Raw genomic sequence first — 25,800 nt, 5'->3', positions numbered from 1 at the left:
ATGCTGGCATTTCCATTTGTATATGAATGTGTGTGTGTGTGTCCTCATAGGCCAACATATCAAATGATTTTATGTTTCAGAGAAGGGAAAAGGTTCAGGTCATTTAAAACTTTTTTACTTGGGTACAGTTTAATGGTAGGATGATTTGCCAGGAGTAAAGAGTTAAGGTTAAAAAACAGGAAAAAATGCTGAAGGTGTACATTTGGCATGGCACTGCAAAGAGCAGTAAATCTTACGTTAGCACATTAACTTTGGCATATGAAGAGTCCTTTATTGCAGTTCATCAACACGAGATGAACATAAGCAGTAATATTTCTGCTTTCTGGATGACATCCAGTGAAAATGAATAGACACAACAATTTTTTTTTCCCATGGCATGGATGACTGGATCTATAGGGTAAGGGTCATTCAGTGAACAAGAGTTATTTCTATGTATAAATAGAGGGAATCAAGCCAGCTTTTCTTATTTTCACAGAGATTTAGTAAAACAAACCAAAAAGGATAAATACCCTTCAACTTTCCCGGTGACTCTAATACATGACGAACTCTAACAGAATGAAGATCCAAGTGAGCAAGAGGACATCTGACAGTACGTCTAACATTTTGGATAATTGGAAAGAGGTATTGATGAAATTCCTTAAACTCAAGGTCATGAGAAAACATTGGTAAAAGAAAGCGAACGTGAACAGCAGAATGTGAGAAAGAGGTATTACGAGCTACATCAAATAGAATAGCTGAGGCCTATATACAACATAAACTGAAGCACCTCACCACCTGTGTTTCTGTTAGAAATGACTTCAACTCATTCTTCACCTCACCACTATCAAACTTTAGTATATATTTGAAATGCAAATACAAGTTTTAGGTCTCAAATAAAGAGCAGAAGCAAACTACTTATTTCCAAGCTATCATGCTGGAGAAGCTATACTTATATGGAAGGGAAAGAATGGATGTTCAAAATTTGGATCAGATCTTCATGGTGATATTGATCCTACAGACCATTTTCCACTGTTTCTCTCTCTGTGAAAGGCAACCTCAGCATATTTATTACTTTTTTGTTGTTGTTTCAGACTTTTTGGGATGTTTCTGATGTTTTTTGTTCTGATGAGGGAGAAGAAAAAGAACTGGAAGAAACAAATAAAGCAGTGTCATGTAACTGACATTTAGATTCCTTCTGATTTATGATAAAGCTCATAATTTGAAACTATTAGACTTCACTGTGAATTTAAAGTGATGTTTGCAGCTCCACTTACATCCTTATTGAATTCCCACCAGAAAACTCAGACAGAAACAGGGATCTAAGAAAATGACATCTCTTTACATAAGGCAGCCTGGGACAGCTTACATTGTGTTTTTCCACTGTAAGCTCCTAATTCTGGAACAATGTCTCATGTATCTGCTCCCTGGATCCGTAGACAAGAAGTAACCAAAATCATTACCAACATGCTATACCTATGGTTTAGTCAATTAGGATATTTATTGTTTTAACAATAGTCCATTGCAGTATGGGATATGCACTGCTTCTTGATATTAAAATATCCTATTAAAAAGCACAAGCTTGAGCTATTGGTCCTTCAGCACTGGATCAGGAATGTTGACTAAGTTACCAGGTGAAGTTACATGGGTATTCAGTCCTTCAGTGTCTGCAAGGGTTTAGCAGTGAAAGATCAGTTCTCCAGGTTCTAGTTCTGAAGTTTTTCAACTAAAGCAGAATCTCTACCAGGTGGCAATAGAGCCTGGTCACTTTCTTAAAAAGAAGACTGACACCAGACAGGATTTATTTGGCTTTGAATGCTATTAAATGCCTCAAACTCTGAACACGTGTCATGGTTTGGGAACATTTCTGAAAACCTAAATTTCAGCTTCTTTTATGAAACAGGTAAATGTAACAATTCAAAATGTAAGCTTCTATTCAAATCTGTTTTTTGGAAGTGGCCAATTTGTCCTGGTTTCGGCTGGGATAGAGTTAATTTTCTTCTTAGTAGCTGGTACAGTGCTGTGTTTTGGATTTAGTGTGAGAATGATGTTGATAACACTCTGATGTTTTAGTTGTTGCTAAGTAGTGCTTATCCTAAGTTAAGGACTTTTCAGTTTCCCATGCTCTGCCAGCAAGCAGGTGTGCAAGAAGCTGGGAGGGAGCATAGCCGGGGCAGCTGACCCAAACTAGCCAAAGGGAAATTCCATACCATAGAATGTCATGCCCAGTATATAAACTGGGGGGAGCTGGCTGGGAGGCACGGATCGCTGTTCGGGCATCGGTCAGCAGGTGGTGAGCAATTGCATTGTGCATCACTTGTCTTTTCTTGAGTTTTATTTCTCTTTTTTTTTGTTATATTCCTTTTCATTACAATTACTATTATTATTATTAGTTAATACTATATTTTATTTTACTTTAGTTATTAAACTGTTCTTATCTCAACACACAAGTTTTACCTTTTTTTTTTCCGATCCTCCTCCCCATCCCACTGGGAGGGGGGAGGTGTGAGCGGCTGTGCGGTGCTCAGTTGCTGGCTGGGGTCAAACCATGACACAATTATTTCATAAAGCCATTGAAAAACTGCCTCGAAGACAGGTGTCTCCAAAATCTGCCTCCAATTTTTGTGACTTCACTTTATCTCTATGATCAAAAGAACATGATGTGATTTTAAGGGTATTGCTCAAAATCAGGCAAATCTTGGAATCTTTATTACTCACTTTGGCAGCCTTGGCCAATTTCAACTAAGATCCAAAATCATGTTTTAGGAACTCAGATATGGTGCAAAGCAGAACAAAGTTATATAGGTCTATGGGACTAGAAGGGATAAATCTGAAGATCACACAGTAATATATGTCTTAGTGAGGTCACTCTCTATAATCTTTGATAAGTCATGAGGATAGGGTAGGGTTCCTGATGACTGGAAAAAGAAACATCAAGAAAGGCAAGAGCGGGGATCTGGGGAACTACTGGCCAGCCAGCCCTCACATCAGACCCCTGTAAGTTTATGGAACAAATCATCCTGGAAGCCATTGGCAAGCACATGAAAGACAAGAAGATGATTGGGAATGGCCAGCATTGACTTACTGAGGGCAAATCGTGCCTTATTAACCCGACTGCCTTCTACAATGACATGACTTACACTGTGGATAACGGAAGAGCTGTGGATGTTTTTCACCTTAAGTTTAGCAAGTGCTTTGATATGGTCTTCCATAGTATCCTTATGGCCACAGTGGTGAGAGACAGACTGGATAAGTGGATAATCCAGGGAATGGAAAATTGGCTGGACAGCTGGACTCAAAGGATTGAATCAGTGGTACAAAGTCCAACTGGCAGTCTGTCACTAGAGCTATCCCTCAGCCTCAGCTAGTGATATTAGGGCCAATACTGCCTAACGTCTCTACTAACAACCCGGACTATCCACCAACTATTGGTGGATGATACCAAATTGGGGGAGTGGTCAATACACCGGAGAGCCGGGCTGCTATTCAGAGGGGCCTTAACAGGTTGGAAAAAACGGCCTGAGGGGAACATTATGAGCTTCAATGAAGGCAAACCCAAGTCCTGCATATGGGATGGAATAATCCCATACAACAGAACCGGCTTAGAATTGACTGGCTAAAAAGCAGTTTTGGAGGAAAACCTGGGGTCCCTGGTGGACAAGTTGAATGAAAGTCAGCAGTGTTTCCTTAAGGCAAAGAAGGCCAACAACATCCTGGCTTGTATTAGTAAGAGTACAAGCAGAAGATCCAGAGAAGTGACCCTACCCTTCTATTTGGTGCGTGGAGTAACAACAGCTGGAGTGCTGTGTCCAGTTCTGGGCACTCCAGTGCAAGGAAGACATGGACATACTAGAGCAAATTCAGTGGAGGTCTACCAAGATCATGTTTAGGGGGCTGGAGCACATGATGAGGCTGAGAAGCTGAGAGCTGTTCAGCCTTAACAAGAGAATGCTCAAAGGAGATCTTATTTCTGTCTACAGCTAACTAATGGGACATTATAAAGAAGATGGAACAAGACTTTTCTTGGAGGTGCACAGTGGAAGGACAAGAGGCAACAAACAGAAGTTAGAATATGGGAAATTCCAGCTTGATACAAGGTAAAATTTGTCACCATGAGAGTGGTCAAACACAGGAACGGGTTCCCAGAGAGGCTGTAAAATCTATGTCCTTGGAGATATTCAAAACTCAACTGGACATGGCCCTGAGCGACCTGGTATAGTTGCCGTTTCTTTGAGCAGGAGGTTGGATTAGATGACCTCCAGAAGTCCCTTCCAACTTACATAAGTCTATGATTCAATGAAACTGATTCACACATCCTATAGAGACTAAAGAATCTGAGTTTCACTTTTACTTTATTTCTAGAGGGGAAGAGGGAGAAGGGAAGTACCATGAACACAGCAAGCTGCATGTCAAATTCAAGGGCACAGTTCTTGTCTACTCAGTATCCTATTCAAGCTCAAGATCTCTTTGGAATCTGATACATTCATATCGCTGACACATATCTGATACATTTAGATTTTAGTCTTATCATAAGCCAATGATACTAAATTAGGAGGAGCTGTGGGCTCCCTTGTGGGTAGAGAGGCCTTACAGAGAGATCTGGATAGACTAGACAGCTGGGCAATCACCAACTGTATGAAATTTAATAAGAGCACGTACCAGATTCTGCACCTGGGATGGGGTTATCCTGCTTATACACACAAACTGGGGGACGAAAGGATGGAAAGCAGCCCTGTGGAAAGAGATCTGGGGGTTTGGGTTGATGGCAAGTTGAATATGAGTCAACAGTGTGCCCTGGCAGCCAAAAGGGCCAGTCATGTCCTGGGGTGCATCAAGCACAGCATAGCTAGTCGGTCAAGGGAGGTGATTGTCCCACTCTACATTGCACTGATGCAGCCCCACCTCGAGTACTGTGTGCAGTTTTGGGCGCCTCAACATAAGAAGGACATCAAACTATTAGAGTGTGTCCAGAGGAGAGCAACCAAGATGGTGAAAGGTCTTGAGGGCAAGACTTATGAGGAGTGGCTGAGGTCACTTGGCTTGTTCAGCTCGGAGAAGAGAAGGCTGAGGGGTGACGTCATTGCAGTTTACACATTCCTCAAGGGGGGCAGCTGAGGGGGAGGTGCTGATCTCTCTCTGGTGATCAGCAATGGGACACAAGGAAATGGAATGAGGCTGTGTCAGGGGAAGTTCAGATTGGACATTAGGAAAAGGTTCTTCACTGAGAGGGTGGTTGGTCACTGGAACAAGCTCCCCAGGGAAGTGGTCACAGCACCAAGCCTGTCAGAGTTCAAGGAGCATCTGGATGATGCTCTTAGTCATACGGATTAGTGTTAGGCAGTCCTGCGAGGAGCAGGGAGTTGGACTTGATGACCTTTATGGGTCCCTTCCAACTTGAGATATTCTATGATTCTATGATATTTCCAATAGGAAATGCTCATGTTTGGAAAGTTGGAGCATGGAAGTAGAGACCTAAATTTCTTCCCTAGCTTCCCATAAGCTGCTATGCCACCCTTGGCAAATTACTTGTGCTGGGGCTCACAAGAAATTTTGTGACATACTGGTCTCCTCATTTAAAATGCAGTATTTAAATGCATCATTTAAGATGCAGTATTTCCTATACTCATAAGATCTTTTGAAATTCATTAGCACACATGCTCTATAAATGTCAAATAGCATTGGTTTTATTGTTACCAATAGTACAGAAATTACTAGCAATAGTACTGAAATTAAAAGCAAGACTTGACACTCCCCACTCTTAATTTACTTTTTGCCCTGATAATATTTATTCCTCTGTAAATGTAACTTTTTAGAGGGATAAGAGAATTTAATCTTTTCTATCCACTCTTCAATGCCTTTAGATTAGCATAATACGCAACAGGATTAATAAGAAAAAGCATTACATAACAGACAGGTTGGTGTCTCTGGTTTGTCTTAACCAAGGCCAGTCATTTTGGATTGGCTCTAATTATGTTCTACTTAAAAAACTAATCCCATAAACTCTGGAATGTGTGCATACACCTGCACTTATATGCAAAACTCTGCTTTCCCAGTCTCAGTCAACCTGCTAAAACATCTGATAGACTGTTCAGTGTGATAAAAATTTGCTTAAGATAACACAAATTTTCAAATAATTCTCTTAAAAGATAAAAAGATTAAAAATCCCTAAAGATGCTGTAGATGGGTATAAGGAATGAAACAGACAAGTAACAAAGTGATCAATCATGTTTTTTAGGAAGACCTAAAACAATATAAGCTTCTTTGGGTGGTAAGGAAGAAATTAATTTCAGAAAGAGGCAAGCACCCTCTTTGCACTGTAAAGGTGTAATCCTGCCCATCACACAAGAAGTTTGAGCCACATGGCAGTCACAAAGAGCCCTCGGGAGAAGATGCTGAACATAACTTGGGCTTGTACTATTACCATCTAAAAGCATAAATGCCATTTTGCAGTCACTGTGCCATTGTGCAGGCCACCGAGATACCAGTCAATGTAGTGTATTCCTACTGTGTTGACCTGTGCTGCTGTATCCTGAGCAAGACAGAAGACAGAGGAGTGCTATGTGGACCTCTGCATGAAGGAGGATGATCTTAATTTCATGTTATGCCCAGAACGTATAAAAAGTATAGAAATACTGCACTAGTGATCAGTGTCACTTCCCTTTGTCTGATCAATACGCAGCTCTATCACGAAGTGCCTTTAAGCCACAAGGCATGAAAGCAAAAGCAAGCCATCCAGCATCAAGGTGTTTTCTTTGGAGATATGGAAAAGTGGTTCTCTGATCTTTTCTGTTACCCAGCATGGCAGTCTCCAGTCGACAGGATCCAGAAAGCCCTATTTGTTTTCCAACTCTTGATCATAACACAATGACTGGAAAGAGTGAAGAACAACTGTAAATGAAAGAGCTGTTTTCAATAATGTGTGTATAAACATGCAAAGAAGCCTTAACAGAAGACCAAAAGTGGCCAGCTGTAGTGAAAACAGAAGAAATCATACATAGCCTCAAGTGAAAACGGAGAGGGAAGCCACTTAAGTCATCACCTACATTCAAGGAAGTCTTGCAGCAGCTGCTGTCTTGATCATCTGTCTCTTAGGAAAAGCATGAGAGGGACAGTTAACGGCACCTTCTTCCACAGAAAAAATTGTTCTTGGAAGAAATGAAATGAAAAAATTCTGTATAGCTAATGATTGCCATCTCCTCTGAATCAGAGACAAAGGTTAGACTGACCTCTTGTCTTAAGGCCTTGTGCAGAGGAAAAGGATTTTTTGCAGCTACAGGTAGGCAATAAAAGATTAGGTTTGGTCACATCTGTAGGTTTATGACATCAAACTCCAAAGACAGTGAAATCCATACACTGCAAAATGTGCAGTGTGTGCCCTCTTTTCTCACTAATTAACACTAATTAGTAATTAGTAACTGGTTTAAAGGTAATTGCTGTTGGAAACATAGAGAGGCAGGTTGTGCTGATTCTCAAATTTAAAAGGCCATTGAGGTGTTTAATGCTGTCCAAAGACATGAATCTGGGCAATATCTTACTTTAGGACAAAAGGGAGAAGAAGAGATTGCAGTCCCCCAAAACAAAGAATGTTTTCTAAGTTTGCCAAATTTCTGTAAACCATTTAGGTTGACATGGTAAGCAGTAAGTACAGCTGAAAGGAAGACATGAACGGGGAAAAATGCTTGTTTTCCCTACCTAGTTCCTATGATTGGCCAAATGATAACACTGACCATAGGGCAAGTTAAAGCAAACTAACAATTCAACTGCCTTTCATTTGGAATTCATTTGCAGTAGCCTAAAGCTTACTGGGGTCAGCAGAAATAGGGTGGTTGGGCTTTGCTCCCAAAATCTGTACCACATTAGAGAAGCTTATTTTGAGCCAGTTTTTATGCCAGCCAAAGAGCAATTCATAATGGAGCAGTCTGGAGCTGTGAATTTAGAGTAGCTATCAGGTCCTATCAAGTAGGTCATAGCCCAAGCAAAGTTATGAGTAACAATACTCAGAGTGTAATCGTATCTACTTCTATACTTGCTCTGAATTTTGCACAAGATCTGAACACAGTATCTTATGCTCAGAATAACTGTCTTAAATTCAGGGCTCAGACACACGAACAAGTCAATCTTGATGTAACTGAAAGCTAAAGGTTGCAAGCAGAATGGCAGCTTTAGAGCACTCACTGTTTTAGCCAGTGCAACTATGAGGTATATGGATTACCTTAGACCATTTTTTCCTAATGAGGCACCTGTGACGTAATATTGCCTGGCAACTGGAGTGGCAAAAAGGGTTAAACTACTAGCAATCTCTGTTCCTCAGCAGATGTGCGGTAACTAAAGCTGTTGTAAACTGCTACTGTGTCTGAACCAATACATAACCTGTTTACCTATCCTAAACGCATAAAAATTACTTGATTTGTCTGTATTTATTTCACAGTGAAACACAAACTGACTCTCCAGGCTATGTGTACAAGACAGGAAAACTTATATATTTGAACAAGTGAGGAAAGATTAAGGAAATTTGTGAAAGAAAGCCAAATATCTGGCAATCTGTAAGTATGAATACTGAAAAGCTGAAAAATGCCCTGTTAATGTTCATCACCTTGATAGCTATCACAGGAGTTGCCATCCTTTCCTCATTTGCTTTATGTCCTGCACTGATTCCCAACAGATTTTACAGTACATCTCCGCAGAAAAGAAATTGCAGAACCAGTCCTAGATAGTGCACACAGGATATCGGTGAGTCCTATCTTAAATTTAAACTGGATTTATTTTTTTAAGTAAGATTTCAAAGGAAACTGCCAGGAATTGGGTGATTCTTTTAAGAGGGAAAAAAGTACATACTCATGCTTGTTTTTACTTTGAGAAGACCTAATCTTAAACCATTAATTGTCATAATCTGTAATGATTCTTTGCATCACTGTAGCATTTTGAAGCCCTCATAAGGACCAACACCAGGACTCCACTGTGCCAGCTACTATTAAGTTACAGTTACAAAACAGCAATGATGCTAAGGTATGAGAGCAGTTCTATGGGAAGGCCAGATCCTGCTCAGCTTAGTGGTACTGGCTCCCTCGCCTTAAAGAACATTGAGCCCATTCAGCTTAATACAAAAAGTATCTGGAATCAAATTAGCCCATAACTTGTATCTCATCTCGTCTCCTCTCACACCCGAAAAACGCTCTTTGCTCAGTCTAGCTCAAAGGTAGCCTGCGCTGACATCTCATCTATTTCCTTCACGTTGGTATCACAGCACAATCTCCACCAAACACAGCTCTTTCTGAATTCCAGGTATACTGGGGTTTTGCATAGTACACTCCTCCTCTTAACATTTATGTTATATAGGAGAATCTTACAGAAATAATTTTAACCACTAGTCACATCACTGCTGTATGCAGGTGAACTGCATGACCATGCCTAATAATAAAGACTATCTAACTGGATAAAAAAACACTCAAAATCCCACTCAAATTCTGAGCAAAAATACACAAATTCTGAAAGCCTGAAACTTGGAAGAGATTAAAACTTAACTCAGGAAAGGCAATTTTTTTTTTAAATATCCTGTTGATTATACCGAATTGCTTGCCTTTAAGTAAGAGGGAATATACAGTATGAGTAAGAAAGCAATGAGACAGAGAACATATGATAAGACTGCTGCTGCCATCCACAAAAAGAATTTTACTGCAAGCGGCAGTACATGCGGTATATGGCATGAGATCAGGGTACAAGGAGGGACCCAAAGGACAACAAGCACAAGGAGAAACCAAACACACAACTAAAATATTTGAATTTTCAGTTAAGTGCGAACTATGTTATTCTCATGTAAATTATGCTCTGTGATGCTGAAAGGATAGAGAAAGAGCATTCAGAAGAGTATAATGAAAGAAACAAATAGCTGTGAACAGATGAAGGAGAAACTGAAAGAGCTTCATATTCAGGGAATGCAAAAAGGTGAGACAGAAAGGGTAACTTGCAGGATGTGGAATTCTTCACTCCGTTATGCTTGTCTCCTCATTTCCTTGCAATTTCATGATTGGTAGAATTTTATTTGCATGAAAATAGGATGAGAATTCTGCACTGCCACATACAGAATGTGTGAAGAAACGACTAGGTGAATCTTGCACTGAATCATGAATCCTGCAGCTCTCATTTCAGAGAAGTTCGATTCCTCTTCAGGGAACACTACATATTTAGGGAACGTTACTTGATAGATTGGATCAGGTGTTTTATAAGCTCCGGATGAGTCCAGTCTGGTCCCTTAAAAATAGCACTATTAGTCGTGATTGTGGTGCTTTTTCTAAATAGAGAAGCTGCATTTAAGAAAAACTGAAATACTCTGAACATCGCAAAGGAGCATTACCTCCTGACCTTGGACAAAACCTTTCATTGAAAATGGAAGAGCAAAACAATGGAAGGTATTGGTAGGAATTCTGGATAAGGTCAGTGTCTTTATCATCAGCAAAGAAATGAAGAAAAGGGATTTTTACAGGAAACAGCACACTATTCACAAACCCAATGAATAAAAGTGACGATAACTCAAGATGAAAGGATCTGCCCTTGGGAGAGAGAATGCATGAATGACCCCAGGGATTCCTTCCCCCTGTTTTCTATGATTTCATATAGCAAAGTAGAACTGACAGAAAGAGTTAAAGTGAGGTCTTGGTTTCACAGTTAGTAACTGAGTCAGAGATCCTCCTGGCAATACGCCTGTTAATAATATGTTTTAAAGGCTTTCTTGATTAAAGCACAAAAAGATTGTGATGCATACAGAGCAGCACACTTGGCTTTCTGACAGTGAGCATTTCTAAGTCAGATAAAAGCCATTCAGAGAAATAAAGACATATTTTAAGTAATTTGAAAGAGTCCTAGGAGGCAGTACAACAAAGCTAGAAACTGAAGTACATACTGAAAAGGTGCTCTTGGCTTAAAGTGACCCTTAGTAGGCTGTAACTACGATAGAAGTTAATTGCTTTGGAAGAACACTTGAAAACAAACACTAGCTTGTCCATCTCTCTGCTCTTTGAGACAGAAAACCGGGAGTAGGATCACCTGGAAAATCTCATTCCATTTTGAAAGAGAACCAAAAATGAAGTCTGCAGAATACATTTTTAATTCACATTGGTGTAAAACAACCTAAGACTTTTGGAAATTTTCTGATGAAAAACCAGAGTTCATAACACTCTTTATTCCAATGGCTTGGTAGTTAGGGCACTACATGCCATGTTAGAGACTCAGGTCCCATTTTCTATTCTTTCATGTTTATTGAAACTGAAGAATCCCAAGCCCTTATCAGGCTATCGGTTATCAATACTGGCCCCAAGGGTAGAGCACCTTCATGAGGCAATAACGAGTTAGTCTGACTTTATAGCCCAACATTTCCCTTGAACATGGGTGGCAAATCACCATGAAAGGGTCTTCAGTATAATTTTCTCACATTTCCAATGAATGTTCTAACCAGACTACTGTGTACATTCTGTCTCCCTATTTCTGAAGATCATTCCAGGCAAAAGCACTGTGAAAACCAGTGTCTTCCAACAAAACTTTATTTCAAGAAAAAAGAAAGGCTTTTGCCAGAAAACTCTCATCAGATTAAAGGATTTTTTAGGTAAAGAATGCATGGCTTCAGTAAGTTCTACAGTTCTGCAGCTCCTTCCTGAGCTGCAAAGGAGCTAAATATGGCTCCACCACAGAGTCCTGAAATCCAGAAAATGGTGGATTTCCATATGAGCGACACAATCATTGTATGTTTATACAGTAATTCAAGACAGTGGTTTGACTTTGGAGAAGTTATTCACAGTGAACCACCAGAGGAGAGATCTTTGGATGACTGAAAGAATGACCGAGGAAGGTTTCCATATTGATACGATGTCATTTTACACATGGCAGGAGAAAACCCCTTTAATTATAAGACTCTGGTAATTCTAGTTAACTTTGTGGATTCTGTTTTCCTGTAATCAAGAAAGAGCTGTATGTCTCTGCTGAAAAGAAAACAGTGATTCAAAGAGATTAAGTCCTGAAATTCCTAACAAACAAAACACCAGACTGGAGGCAACAGCTTGGGTCAGGTAGGCACAACGGACTAGAAAGTCCACAAGAACAGTTACTCTATGATTCCAAAAAACATAAGCTATAACACCCCCCTGCTGTTCTACCAAGCTTATGGTCTTCAGTAGCAAAGACTATAACCCTCAAATTTGCAATGTGTCATAGGGAGAGGCGGAAGTAAAAAGAAGACTGCATACTAGAGAAATTAGAAGGTTTTTATCTGTTATTCACATGCATGTTCATACAGGGCATAGATCCTTGCAAGACCTGAGATTTTTTAGCCTTAAGACCACACAGTCCCGTACCATCAGTTCTTCTCAGCTCTGGAATCCCAAGAATTTCCAGGTGGACTAGGAGAAAGAAGGGGAGAAGGGTGGCTGACCATATGAATGTGCATATGGACAACGCATCTCAAGAAAGTGTCCTTGCTTTCTCCTCCCATGATTATCGATATGAAGTTCACACACTGGGTGTGTGCTCTCTGTCCCTATTTTATGCAAACTACCTGAAGGAGGATCTTGATTCACCAGAAACAGGGAATGCAGAGGACTGCTCTGCTAAGAGCTGCATAATGCCTGGAAGCCTCTGTGAGGGGCAACTGCAGAAGCAAGGATGGTGTTTCAGATGGCCTTTCTCCCTTGAACTCCTGAGGAGTATGTTCAGCTCACATCTGATGGTTCTACCTCTGCTCATTAACAAACAGGCCTGACACAATCTGTTACCTGCAGCAATAATCTAGGGTGGAAATAGCTATAACTAGGTACCTTCCTGCCACTGAGGCAATCGGGTGAGGGGTGCTCCTAAAGGATCTGCTCCCAGACAAATAAAAGTCAAAGCACGCTTGATGTCCAGGGTGAATAGGGTAGCCTAATCCTTAGATAATTGTGGTTTAGGAAAAAATACCATGTAGCTCAGATGACTCAAGATATATAAAGTTGGGTACCACTTTAGGTTCAAATGGGTAAACCTAACGTAAGAAGGATCAGCTCTAAAGCTGTAAATCTGACTATTTGATGTAACAGATGCTAAAATGTGCTTCAAATGCAGTAAGTCATGACCATAAACTCAAATTGTGTTTTTTTTTAATATGAAGTGAGCAGCTCATTAAAATCCATTGTAGGTACTGGGCTAAAAATCTCCTGAAATCAAAACAGCTTTGGCCAGGACAGGATAAACACAGTTACCTTGGCTGATGTTTCTAGGTACCTTCAGAAGGCACAAGACTGGATGAAAGAGCTGACCAGCACACAGAGAATGGGGTACTGGCATGTCATGACAGTGGCCAAAGCAGGACCTGCACTTGTGATCTACTAGTCTGAACTGGCTCTGGCTATCTGCTGCAATGTTTGAGATCCTTGGAGTTGAACTGATAGTGGAAGTACACTTTCCAAAGCAAGCCCACATTAAGGCAAAAAAAGAGATAATTCTGTCCCATATAACATGCAGTGATGTTCTCTGTCATAAGCTAATCCATGGGAGAAATGCCCAAATTGCAGTTCCCACAGCTCACATCTCTAGTGATTGCTGTGGAGAGGAAATGGTCTTAGTGGACTGCACGCTCGGCTCTCCAGGCAGGTAGCTGGGTGCTCATTATAAATGGCTGGAAGGCTACTAAAAAAGTACGAGGAGCCATCTGCAGAAGTCAAAGGATTCTTGCCACAGCAAGGGAAAATACAGAACCAGTGAAAATACTACCTTAATTGCTGGTTATGTGCCATGAATATAGACAGACCAAAGCCCTGCCTGTAAGCCACTCTTAGGAAATCAGGGATCGAATGTAATATAGGTACACATATATATCCCAGCCTGGCAAAGCTGGTCCTTGGTGGTGTGATTTTCCAAATGACTTGAAGTGCTTCCTACACTACAGAAACAATCTAGACAGAGGCAAACTTTAACAGTAAGTCCAGGAGAGTTCCAATGCACTTTACAGTTTATACAAGCACTTCAATTGACAGTAAAATAATTTGTAGGGATCTTGGGAGCCAGCTTCAACGGAAGGGAAGAGAATTACATTCCTGTATCTGAGGTGGGCTGCAAATAGCCTTACTGATGACACAAGAAGTCAGTGCCCAATGGCAAAACCTTAAGCTGTCCCGACACACAATGAGTTGAACATGTCTTCTGAAGGAGTGAATTTCAGTGTAGAGTTTGGGTTTCTGAAGACACTTGTAGTGATGGTATTACTGCCGTTTGGCCCATTATCCTGGTCTTAAACATGCAAGGGAAATTACTGCGCTTCCTTAACTTCAAGATGGGCTCAACGTCCTGTTGCTCTTTGCTATACTGAAAAGAACTTTGTAAAACTCTCTTCTTGAGACAAGAAGGAACCAACCTTACATCTTCTAGGGCCAGAGGAAGAACATTTTATTGCCAAAGTAAGTGAGTTATTACAACAGTGATCTCTGGAAAGAATGGAAAAGGTGGATTGAAGGTGAGAGAGAAACATAGCCTTTGAAGTTGTTCTGAAGTCACTTGGGTTCAAGCCCAAAAAAACCTGATCCATTTGACTATGAAAGAGTACAGGGAGGGAAATGAAACATGGCAAGAAATAGGCCAGGTCCACCTCTTCAAAAAGTGCTGATCAGAGGATAAGATCTAAGAAATGCCCTGGATAGAACATCATGGTCGTGTTGCTAAAGCACCTTAAGGATTGATGCAGTCTAGTAAGGCCTGTGATGATGACAATGTAGCAAGTGACTGCATTTTCAAAGACAATATTAAAAATATATCATAAAATTTGTTGGTCCTAAGAGTTGATGTAAAGAGTAGCCAAAGACCAAAGCATTACCTTTGATCAGGAGATGAGGACTTCTTGAGTCTTAAGACTAGACAGTTCTGCAGTTCTGGTTCCTCAAAGAGGAAGTTTTCAGCTACCTGTCACATCTTTGTGAGCAGTTGACTTATTTGTCGTGAGCCAGCCCAATGGCATAACTGATGCTATAAAATCTATTTTTGTGTCCACAGTATCAAGTTCTACGTAAAAGAAAGCTTCAGGATATCAACAGACAATTGCTCCATAAAAACCCTGTAGCCTTTTCAAGTGAAAGACAGCGTCCAAGAAGAGAGTAATGCTAAGCCAGTGAGACTTGATAATTTACAATATATATAAAGATAAAGCGCTAGACTACTGGATGACTCATCTTAACAGCTGTAGACTGTGGGGCCACTGGACTTACGAATTCTATCCAGGGCTGCAATAGAAAAAAGAGATTTGGAAACTGGACACATGAATAAAAGCAACTTCCATTGCTGAAGATGTGACAGTGGAAAAAATATTTTGAGGATATGTGTATTAGTAGGATTGACTGGAAATTTGGCACTTCTAAAGTTGTGTGCCCACACTAGAATGGCTTTCATCCAGGTAGGCAGGGCATGATACACTGTGTTTCAAACTGATGCTGGATTTAGACCGAACAATAAGTGAAATGCATTAACACACTCCTCTAATCAGGCAGGGCAGTCTCATGCTATGATGCTATGACAGGAAAAACAGTCCTGGCAAATAGGTTCTTGAGGAAAAGAAGGTGAAGGGAAGTGGGGATGTCTCTGTGACTGCTCCTGAGAAATACAGTGAAATTATTTTCAGAAAAAATTGTGTTGTGCCATACAAAACAGAGATTTGAACATAATTTTAAGAGCTGAAGGCAGTGCTCAACTAACTGTAAGATAAACTATACGATATGTTTAAGAAGACCTGAAGACATTGGTTGTGCCCCACTGATTTATAGTAAGTGCAAGGTGTTCTGCAACAAGGTGGATGTAAGCATACCTTACAGATAATGGTAAGGCTCTGGTGTTAAATGCCTCGATGTGTGAACTTCTGCAGGATGAATGTGCACTTTCCTTCCTAATCTACAGAATGTACATGGCTAAACATCCAGTTTATAGCACCCACCACAGAACTCTGGCAGATGGCAGAACCTCACCATAAGCCCACCTGGAGTACAATTAAGGCTGCACTCCTTTCCACTCTACAATGGCAACAGCCCAGGGGGAAGTGAAGAAAATGTGAATGAGCTGTATGAACAGCAACATGGTGCAACATTCACTGATCAGAGAAAAGTCATTCAGTGCCATCTCTTTAATGAGAGCACTCTTTACTCTGAATCCAAGTGTTTTTCTCTGAACAGGGGAGATAAAGGACAGCTGGAAGCCCTCGAGGTCTTTCCATACATTATGAAAAAAGTTGGATGAAAATCCTAGGAATCATTGGATGGCTCTAAAGGAACGTTTCTTGTAGATCATCAGAGAAGAACAGTTTCTTGTCTGCCCCACAAGATCTAGATAAAAATGCATCCAGCAGGAAGGAAGGAAGGAAGTGTATTTATCTACTTTTCTCTATTTAAGATTTAGCCACAAGTCACAGGACCACACCATGACTAGGACACAGGCCCCTGTAAGAGTCAGTCTGAGCTACAGAGGTGGCCAGTCTTGCTGTAGCAAAATGAGTGGCATAGGCAGTCATGTCTGACAGCAGTCTTGTTCTCCTAAAGTAATCTCATGCAAGCTTATTCTTAGCCTTGGCTGATACTATGGGTTATACAGATCATAGTCATTTTAATAGCATGCAGCAAATGACAGGGGACTAGAAATTATCATCTCAGGGCTTGCAATTGAAAGTATCTTTCATCAGACTACTAAAATTACATAAAGTCATCTACTTTTCCTACTCTCCCAAGACTGCCTGCAGGAGGGTCAAAAATCATAGTCCATTTACAAAAGCTGGTAAGAAAGTTTCCTGAGGAGCCTTCCAGTACTTTCTAAAACAGCTGTTTAGAAAGCATCTGAAGACACATGGAGTTTCATGGAAATGCCACTACACTTCTGAAATGTAGTAAGACTCCATTAAAAAAATAAATTGTGGATTTTCTGAGCATCAGAAATCAGTAGAAATAAACAAGCAGAAAAGTCCATAAGTAATAAGCCACCCACTCAGATCTCACTTACTAATTAAATTTCTTTTCAGCTCCAGTTAATGTTTTTCTAAGGAATCAGTTGTTCAAACACAGCATGTCCACAAACCTCAGCTCTTGGCTGATACCTGCTAACACACAAGGTACTGAAGAGTTAAACAATGTATTTTGCAAACTGGATTTTTAACTATCTCCCTAAACCTATTTCTAGAGTCTATGTTCAGCTTGGAACTTGCAGACCTGGTGTAACTAAGAAGCTTGTTGCTAATCGTAACTTTTTAATTCTATTTGCCTGGACTCTGGTAAGCAGTGTGAGCTTATTTTCAGGTTGGATAACTACTTTTATCAGAGGGTAAGGCAGCAATGCAGTGCACTATGTTGCTCAGTCCCTCTAAACCCTATTGTACATACTGTTAGTGGCTGGGCAAACTCACCATTTAGACCTAGAGAACTGGATTTTCCAGCAGTCTAGAGACCCTTTGCACGTTTTTTTTCCTGACTTCTTGTGAGACTATAGGTCTTATTGAAATTACAGCTAAAAGTGTTAATGCACCTTTAGAAAGCAAGATGAGCTGCCTCATAGCTTTTGTTAGCTTAAATTAATTTAAACAGTGCATCCTTAAACAATAAATTGATATGGGTCACTTGCTAGGTCTGCAAACTAATTGCAAATTAACAATCATAGATAATCTAAAAATAAAGGAACATATGCCCAGGTTTTCACATGAGGGAAAATATTTTACCTCAGTATTATCATCTAATACCATTTCAGATTTATAACACCGTGCCATTTCCTACACAGTGGTTGTATGCTGGCCTACGGTTAAGCGGATGGTTTGTCTTGGGTGATGAGATACAAGTGATATGGAAACTTTACAAATATTGTCACCTGCTGCAACTATTAGCCCAGCAATCAACTAAATATTCAAAGTGAGGCTTATGGTCTCATAGAGGTGGTCCTTCCAGACAGGTGTGGATGCTTACAGCCAGAGCTGAGCTTGCCAAGGGCTAGCAGGACAGAGTCTCCAATGGACTCAATGGTTTTAAGAAATGAAATAGCGACCAGGAGGGAAGAGAGCAGAATCTTGTCCTGCCAGAACTCTTCTGTGGGTGAAGAATCCCTGTCTTGTAAACGGTTCATTGGGTACATCTCACCAATGCTCACCATGTTTAAAACCTAGTGGAAATAATTATATGTGGTGAGTAGGGCATCAGAAAGGAAAATACAGAGTAATAAACCACCTGAAAACCTCCAAACCGCTGGTATCATTCAGCAGTCTGTGCTACTCTGTGCTCTTTGTCACATGAAAAGAGTCTGGCAGAGGTCCAGACACTCCACCCTTTCTATTCCCAAAAGGTCATTCTCACTACTGGCCATAAATTTAACATGAAGAAGACAAGCACAAGGGTGCGCAATGGGTTAACTGAGAACAGAAGCTAAAGAATTATCTTCATTGTTCAATGCACTTCCTCATCCCTTCCACTCTCAGGCTCCAACACCACAGAGAAACAAGCCATGCTTCAGTCTTGAAAGAAGAACATACGGAAGCTCAATAGTCACTAGGGAAGGATCTTTCAGTGGTTACTAACATAGCTGCACAAAGGAAATAATTGAATTTCCAGTCATAATATTTACATTTCAATCAAAAGTACTGCAAATTTTAAGTAGGCACATACAGTTGTTCATTTAACACCACATATGTAATAGAACATTGTTTTATATCATCATCGTCATCATCATCCACTTTTAAGTCAATAGGCAGGTCCACAACATGAGATTTTTCAGGAATCCTACTGTAACACATACACACAAACACACACAAATCACATGTAGAGTAGCTTGCATAAGGTAAGTAAGGTTAATGGCAAAAGCTTCTTTCTATGCAGAAGAAATTGAACATTAAAGCTGCAGCATTAGGGAAAAAAGTTTAAAAACAAGAAATGAAGTTGTACAACAGATGAGAACTTAACAAAATTGGTGACCTTTCCACACAGATGAAGTCAGGTTAAAAAACCAAACCAAACCAAAACCAAAGGGACCAAATGAGACCAAAAGAGAACCTCCCCCCAACACACATACAGACAAAAGTGAGAGCACAACAAAGGAAGTGGAAGAAAAGTGTTACCCATAAGTAGCCGCCGTTTCACCCGCTTGTCCACATCAGCTACTGACGTGGCATTGTACTCAGAACTCTCAATTGCAGCCTCATCCTTCTCTAAAACACAAGTAAGGGACAAACATGGAGCAGTTGGTTAATCACAAGCCCAATTTTCCGCTGCCTAAGACAGTTTCTTGGCATGGCACAGCCAAAGCCAAGAAGCAAGGCATGAAAGCACTAAATCCCCGTTAGAGAGTTAATTCCCTTTGAGACCCCAGGAAAAAATTAAAGGGTATTTAGGGAAAGGAGGAAGAAAGAGGAGGAGGAGGAAGAATGGTCAACTACGAAGTAATTAACCACATACAGGAAGCTGGATTCCTACTGGAGAACAAGACAGCTAACATGAGTGCCCCAGAGAGGTGTTAATGATGAAAATTAAAATTCAGGGATGCTAGTTAAACAAACTACCAAAGACAAACTGTAAAGTCATTCAGGCTAATGGTGGCACCAGAATCTGAAGGTGGCAGGCAGAAGACCAAGACAGACAGAGAGAGCTAGAAGAGTCCGGTGATGGATGGGCACAGATGCACCATAGTCTCATACACATTGACACTTCGTGAGGAGAAATCAAACAACAGCATGCAAATTAAACAAAAACAACAACAAAAATAAACAAACAACAAACCAAACAAACACAAAAAAAGATCAATTTGGGCAGTGCTGGTTGCCTGCTTGTCTATGAAACACTACTAGCTAAACATTCAATGCTAGGAAAGATGTTGCAAGAACAGGGTTTAGTAATTTTGTAAGCATGCAGTAAGCAAGATGATGTCAGCAAAGGTCATTTGACAAGGTAGTCTCTGATATCCTACATGTAAGAGTTTCATACAGCATAATGAGGACTTTAGTTTGGTTATGCTTCATTAGAAATACACAGAAACAGTCACAAGTGTGGGAAGAGATGATCAGTAAGTGAAATAAAAATAAAGATTTCTGATACAGGAGAGCAATGGAGAAGCAGCAGCTGGGTAAATACAATGATTTATACAGAGAGGGAAATGCTTATTAGGAAAGCAAAAACCAAAATGCAAGTGGGGACTTTCACATGCAGCAAACACAAAAAAATAAAATAAAAGGATAAGTCAAGCAAACGAAGACAAAATATGTTAGACAAAGGGTCAACAAGTATTTATGTGGCATTGCAGAAGTTTGCATTCTTGCAGTGATGCCTGGACTATATACACCACTGAAGACAGCAAACGCTGGAATCACTGAAGTGAGGAGGAGGAGGAGGAGGAGGCTGGCAGGTTTTGTTTGTGGCAACACTACATGGTTGAGTGGTAACAAGAAGTTGTTTTGTTTTGTTTTTAACAAGTTCTAGATGGGATCAGGCTGCAATAGAGGCTTTTGTTTGAGTTTTTTTTTATTTTGCTCTGTAAATAATTAATGAACGTCAGTTATCAGACAAGACAGGCAATCAGGAACCATCACCAGAAAGCAGGAATAAAAATGTAAAAAATAAAAAAAAAATTTTAAAAGTATTCTAAGAGAAAGAACTACTTAGAGGGAAGAAAATCAGCAGAGGCAGTAATATGTGACTTACATCACAAGACCAAGGAATGTAACATGGAGTTGTATGTATTACATTACAAAAATGGAGAAAAAAAAGTAAAAAACAGGTGCAGTATACACAGCTTTTAAAATCATTTTTACATGCTGGACAAAATAAAACATCAATCCAAGGATATCAGTGAATGCTAATAAACAGAAGATCAATTATCCATTCAATAAAACCTGCTCTCAAGGCCCTCGCTCCTGCAAATTCTCTGCATCTGGAACTGCCACAGGCTTCAGGGAGGGTTACTTAAACAGAGGGACTGTACGACGGAGCCCTCTGTGTTAATCAAAAATACTAGCTGAGAGATCCCGTAAGCTGAGACATAGCTTGTGTATACAGCGAGGCAGAGTACAGCACTGAACCTTGTTCAGCTCTACCTCTGCCAGCATAACCCTCACCTTACCACACAATTTGAGCAATCAAACCCATCAGAGGCGAGTGAGGCTCTGGGCAGCCACGGAGTTTTATGCCATGGATCTGACCAAGGGATCACTAAAGATAACTGACAGATTTGCATGGGCTTCAAGTGCTCTGTCTTGCAGTATTGATAAATGAGAGAAAAGATGATACATATGTGTCCATCCTTTTTTAACCTCAGGAAATTACTAGGAATTTGTAAGAATTTGAAATTAAACAAACAAAAAAAGTCAACATGACCACAATGCTAATGAAAACCATTATGGATTTTAGGTTCTGATCTGTGAGTAAGAATTTCCAAATTTTAACTTGCAGTATGCAAAAATATCCTTTTTTATTTAAAAAAAAAAAGCAGAGTGGAAAGAAATGGTGTTAAGCAAATAATATATTTTATAATCATAAATGTTTGCATAGCATCTTCCAAGATGCTCCATCTCTTGAATGGCTTTTCCCTACTGATAATCTGAGTGAAAGCTTATTCACTACAAGTGCTGTCATTTTTAGAATCATAAAACATACAACAGGGAAGAAAGCACATCATGATGATTAATTTTCCCCGATAACAGCTTAGAAAAGAGGATCATTTTCCTCACCTTGCTTACACAAGGAAGTCTTGACTCATGAAAGTGAATGCAAAAGCTGAACTTTCATTCATAATTATGAATGTTCTACACCTTTTTACTTCAAAAATTATTAGAGTTATGAAAAGAAATAAAAGTTGCAGAGGAGTAACAAAGGGATGCTTCATTAACACACATTTTGACAAAACACACATAAATGCTTCTTTCTCTGTATAGCATGACCTTAGCTACTACGGCCAGGAACTGCTGTTATACACTTCTTTCAGCAATGGTGCTAAACGCCTGTGAGATACAAACACACACGCGCACACACACACACATACATATGTGCACATATATATTCTATGAGAAATATGAAATAAAATGCGCTGCAGAGAAGTACTTACCAATGCAGGTTCGGCCATCTGAATGTAGGGCATACTTCTGATGACAACCACACACAGGACCAGTATCTGTGTCATCACAGGTGTGTTGGCAGCCTCCATTCCCATAGTTACAGGTTACTAGTTAAGCCCCAAATGAATGTGTATATATGTATATATAAATAAAATGACAATGAAACCAATTAGTCTTGAGGGCCTTTCAGAATACAGAAGAGCAGTAACAAACCAAGACATAAGGCAACATCACATTTGTATTTGCAGTTATTTGCATTTCTTATTCTTTCTGACGCCCCTTATCTTAGCCACTTTCCTGTCTCACACCCTACTCTCAATCCATGCCGTGAAAAAGAGAAAGAAAAAGAGCATGTGCTACTTTTTCCCCAGTCTATTTGTATTCATAATTTTAGTATGAGTGGTTCCATCTCTTCCTAAAAGCTACATGCTTTGTATCTGTGCTGTACATGGCATGAAGAAATGAGCAGTCTACTAATACAGATGTATATTTTCAAGTCTATAGACAGCACTTCTCTTTTCCTTCCCCTTCATTTTCTAAGTGGAGGAAACAGACCAAACAGCAAGAATAGAACCATATAAGTCTTGAAATCTATTATTTCAAGTACCGGTCCTCCTAGAGTAGAAGAATATTTAAATATAAAACAGGAAACATGTTTTTTTTTCTTTTCTTCTCTGAAACAAAAAATACACGGTTGTTATGTCCCTGCAGTGCGCTGGCCTCAATTAGGAAGGAAACATTGGAGATGTCACTTTCATTTCCAAGCATGCAGTGCAAAATGGTTTTTAGCAATTAAAATGTCCTCTGGTGAAAAAATACTGAACATACATTAAAGCAAACATTTTTCATGACACATGACAGATAGAGTTTTGAAGTTTACATGAATTAATAGATCAGATTCAGTTTCCTTTGTCACATGATAGATTTAATTCCCGAGTATTAAGACAAACCAGTTTTTAAATATTAAGCTGGCTAGCGCCATTAACAATGCCTCTCATTTGCCTCTGTTCCGTTTAATCCTTTGCAGTCGCATAGCTTGATGCTGAATAACACAATTCTGATCTGACTGAATTCTGAATTCAATTTACTGTCTTTATATACAGGTAATTTGGACTAGGTTCTTTATTGGTATATACATACTGGCAGATACAGGGGAAATCCAACATACCATTATTCAGTTATATTATATGCATCATTTCAGAGGACTTCAATGTTTTGAAATGTTATAGTAATTTAAATACTGACTCCTACTAATCAGAAGGAACTTCCTCACATTGGTCTTAGCAGAATTTTCCTTCTAGATAAGAGAGTTTATAAAAGAGCCAGGGTAGCAAATTGCAATATACAGTAAAACCAAGATAGTGGTTAACAGGATTTTAAAATCATGTATCTAAATCTAAACTGAGGTTCTATCTAATCCAATAGGGCTAAGCTCATACAATTTCCCACTGACCTCAGTGACTCTGCTTTAATGCTAGCTTCTTAAAATGGAGTAGACTGGAATTTTCAGTCACAGTGACTAGCACTGAAATATCCCACCTCTGGTGTGAGTGTCCCAGTGCTGAATAGTCATGCCACTGTCAGTAATCACTTAAGTATTTCGCTTAAAATGGAACAATTCTAAGAAAAGCAACTGAGGGAGACCCACCACAGCATACCCAACAGAATTCACATTAAAACCTCCTGCCAGTGTGGAAACCGCAAGTTTACATCCGCGGTCCTTGAAGTCTGGCAAAGATCACAACAGGAATTGTCCATCTCCCAAGAGAGTACAGACCAGAGGCCACTACAGGTGCAAGCATCCTTGGTCCTTCACGTTGTACACTTTGAATAAAATCCCTATGTTGTTCAGAGATAGCGAGGGAATAGACTCATGGCCTAGTGGTAAGAACAATCCTCGAGAAGAGGGTCTGCCTGGATTCCCACCTCTCCTCCCAGGAATATCACTGTTTTATCCAATTGGAAAGCATGTCAATGAGAAAGATGGAGAGCCGCCTGATCCAAATTCCCTTATTGGAACTTGACAGTTTGGGCACTAGGCTGGAAAATGGGAACTGTGGGTTCAGTCCCACCAGACAGAGGAGGGAACTGAACTCACATACCCCAAGTCATAAGAATCCTAAACTTCCAAGGAATTACATTAAAAAAGCCCCCTAAGCAACAACCATCCTTAGGCATTCTTTCTCCTTCTCCAGTTTTATAACTTAGCTATTAATTTCTTTTTGTGAAAAAATACATGAAGCAAACCATTCTGCTTTGCATCAAATGCAAGCAACATTTCATTTCCTTCAATACAAAATAACATTTTAGTTTTTATTTTTGATGCAAAACAAATTAAAATTTTACATCAATTTTCCATTCTTAAACCTCCCACCTTTTCGATGCAGTCATGCTGAAAAATAATTTCCTTGCTCAACACTATGCCTGTCCTTATTCACTTCTCTTCTTTTTGCCCGTTCTTGGATTTGCAATTTTTGGGGGTTAATTTTTTTCTTGTGGCTCACTCTCTCTGCTACATTATGTGTGCAACAGTAACTTCTTGGTTAATCTGGAGGTAGATGAAATACTGGTTTGCAGCCTAGCTGAGAGCTAGAGGAACAGACAGAGGTTTGAATCTGCTGGCTGCAGCCTGACTGCAAACATGAGCTCTCTTCTGGCCGGCTGCATCTGGGATGTGACCAAGTAGGGGCAGTAAGTGGTACAGAAGGCAGCTGCTTGTAATATCCACAGTGTTGGGTGCACACTGGCAGAGCTAATCCAGGATAAGGTATTTTCCATCTACCTATCCTCCCCTCCTTCTTGACCCCGTATGCCTCTTGGACTACATGGAGGTTCATTCAATGTTTCTATCCCTGTTGGACTGCAGTGCCATCACAAATTAACTTAAAGGTGTTGCTTATGCCAGGTATTTAAATACATTTCTAGCCAACAGTATTTTTATTGAGGATTTTAAAGTGCAATCAGCAACAAAGTGTATATTTTAAACAACCTGACTGCAGCAGTTATTTCTGGCATTCCTTGCTGAAAGCTTCTGCTGGCACAGATGAAAATAGCTTAACATGGTTTCTCTGATCCACGTAATAATGAGGGACTTTTCCTTACTGTATTTGTCTATGAAAAATAGCACTAGACTGATGGGGTTTATACTAAATCCTGCAGAATCACACACTTCTTTTATAGTTTCCCTGTATACTAAAAGTTACTGGTTCCTGTTCTACCCAGTCAATGAACACAGATGTAGGTCAGTTCCTTTTCCTGTCTCTTACAAATATTAGTAAATCACGTTTTTGAAGGACTTGAACTTCTGTCTAGACTACAATTTATTTATTTATTTATTTAAAGCAACTTGAGCCAAAATTCTGGAGCTTGACAGCTCTGCAGGTGAAATTGGTATAAAATTCAGTTGTAAAATATGTCATTTCAATTTCCTTCCAGCCTTAATTCTGTGGCAGTGACACACTGAGAAGTTTCTCTTGCTTAGAGGCAGAAAATCAAAATTATTTAAAAGCAAAGGGACATCCAGATCTACTCCATTTTTGTCAGAAAGTATTAAAGCAAAATTAATGAGAAATCTCAAAATGTTCTTTTAAAAATTATTTCTGATAAATTTGGACTCTACAGCTATGCAAAAGATTGTGTGCTCATTCAGAGTTTGTGACATTAAAAAGGCAAACAAAGAGGCAAAATGGTAACTTCTGATAGACACAGATCACTTCCAAATATTAGAAATCATGTTACAATAAAAGGGATGGAAAATAGTA

At 39.7% G+C, this 25,800-nt stretch overlaps 1 protein-coding gene across 1 annotated transcript in view; it reads right to left on the bottom strand.

Annotated features, from left to right (window-relative positions):
• Positions 1-25,800, bottom strand: part of SCUBE1 (signal peptide, CUB domain and EGF like domain containing 1) — a 211,663-nt gene that overhangs the window by 77,029 nt on the left and 108,834 nt on the right. The window contains exons 6-7 of the mRNA XM_050912438.1: positions 22,030-22,146; positions 19,055-19,144 (exon numbers count right to left, since the gene is read on the bottom strand). Of these exons, the coding sequence (XP_050768395.1) occupies positions 19,055-19,144; positions 22,030-22,146 (207 nt within the window). The remainder of the gene's footprint in view (positions 1-19,054; positions 19,145-22,029; positions 22,147-25,800) is intronic.

The sequence above is a fragment of the Gymnogyps californianus genome, chromosome 1 (assembly GCF_018139145.2).
Source record: "Gymnogyps californianus isolate 813 chromosome 1, ASM1813914v2, whole genome shotgun sequence".
Lineage (NCBI taxonomy): Eukaryota > Metazoa > Chordata > Aves > Accipitriformes > Cathartidae > Gymnogyps > Gymnogyps californianus.
The sequence above is the reverse complement of the archived record's forward strand: the minus strand, read 5'-3'. Positions and strand labels throughout refer to the sequence as shown.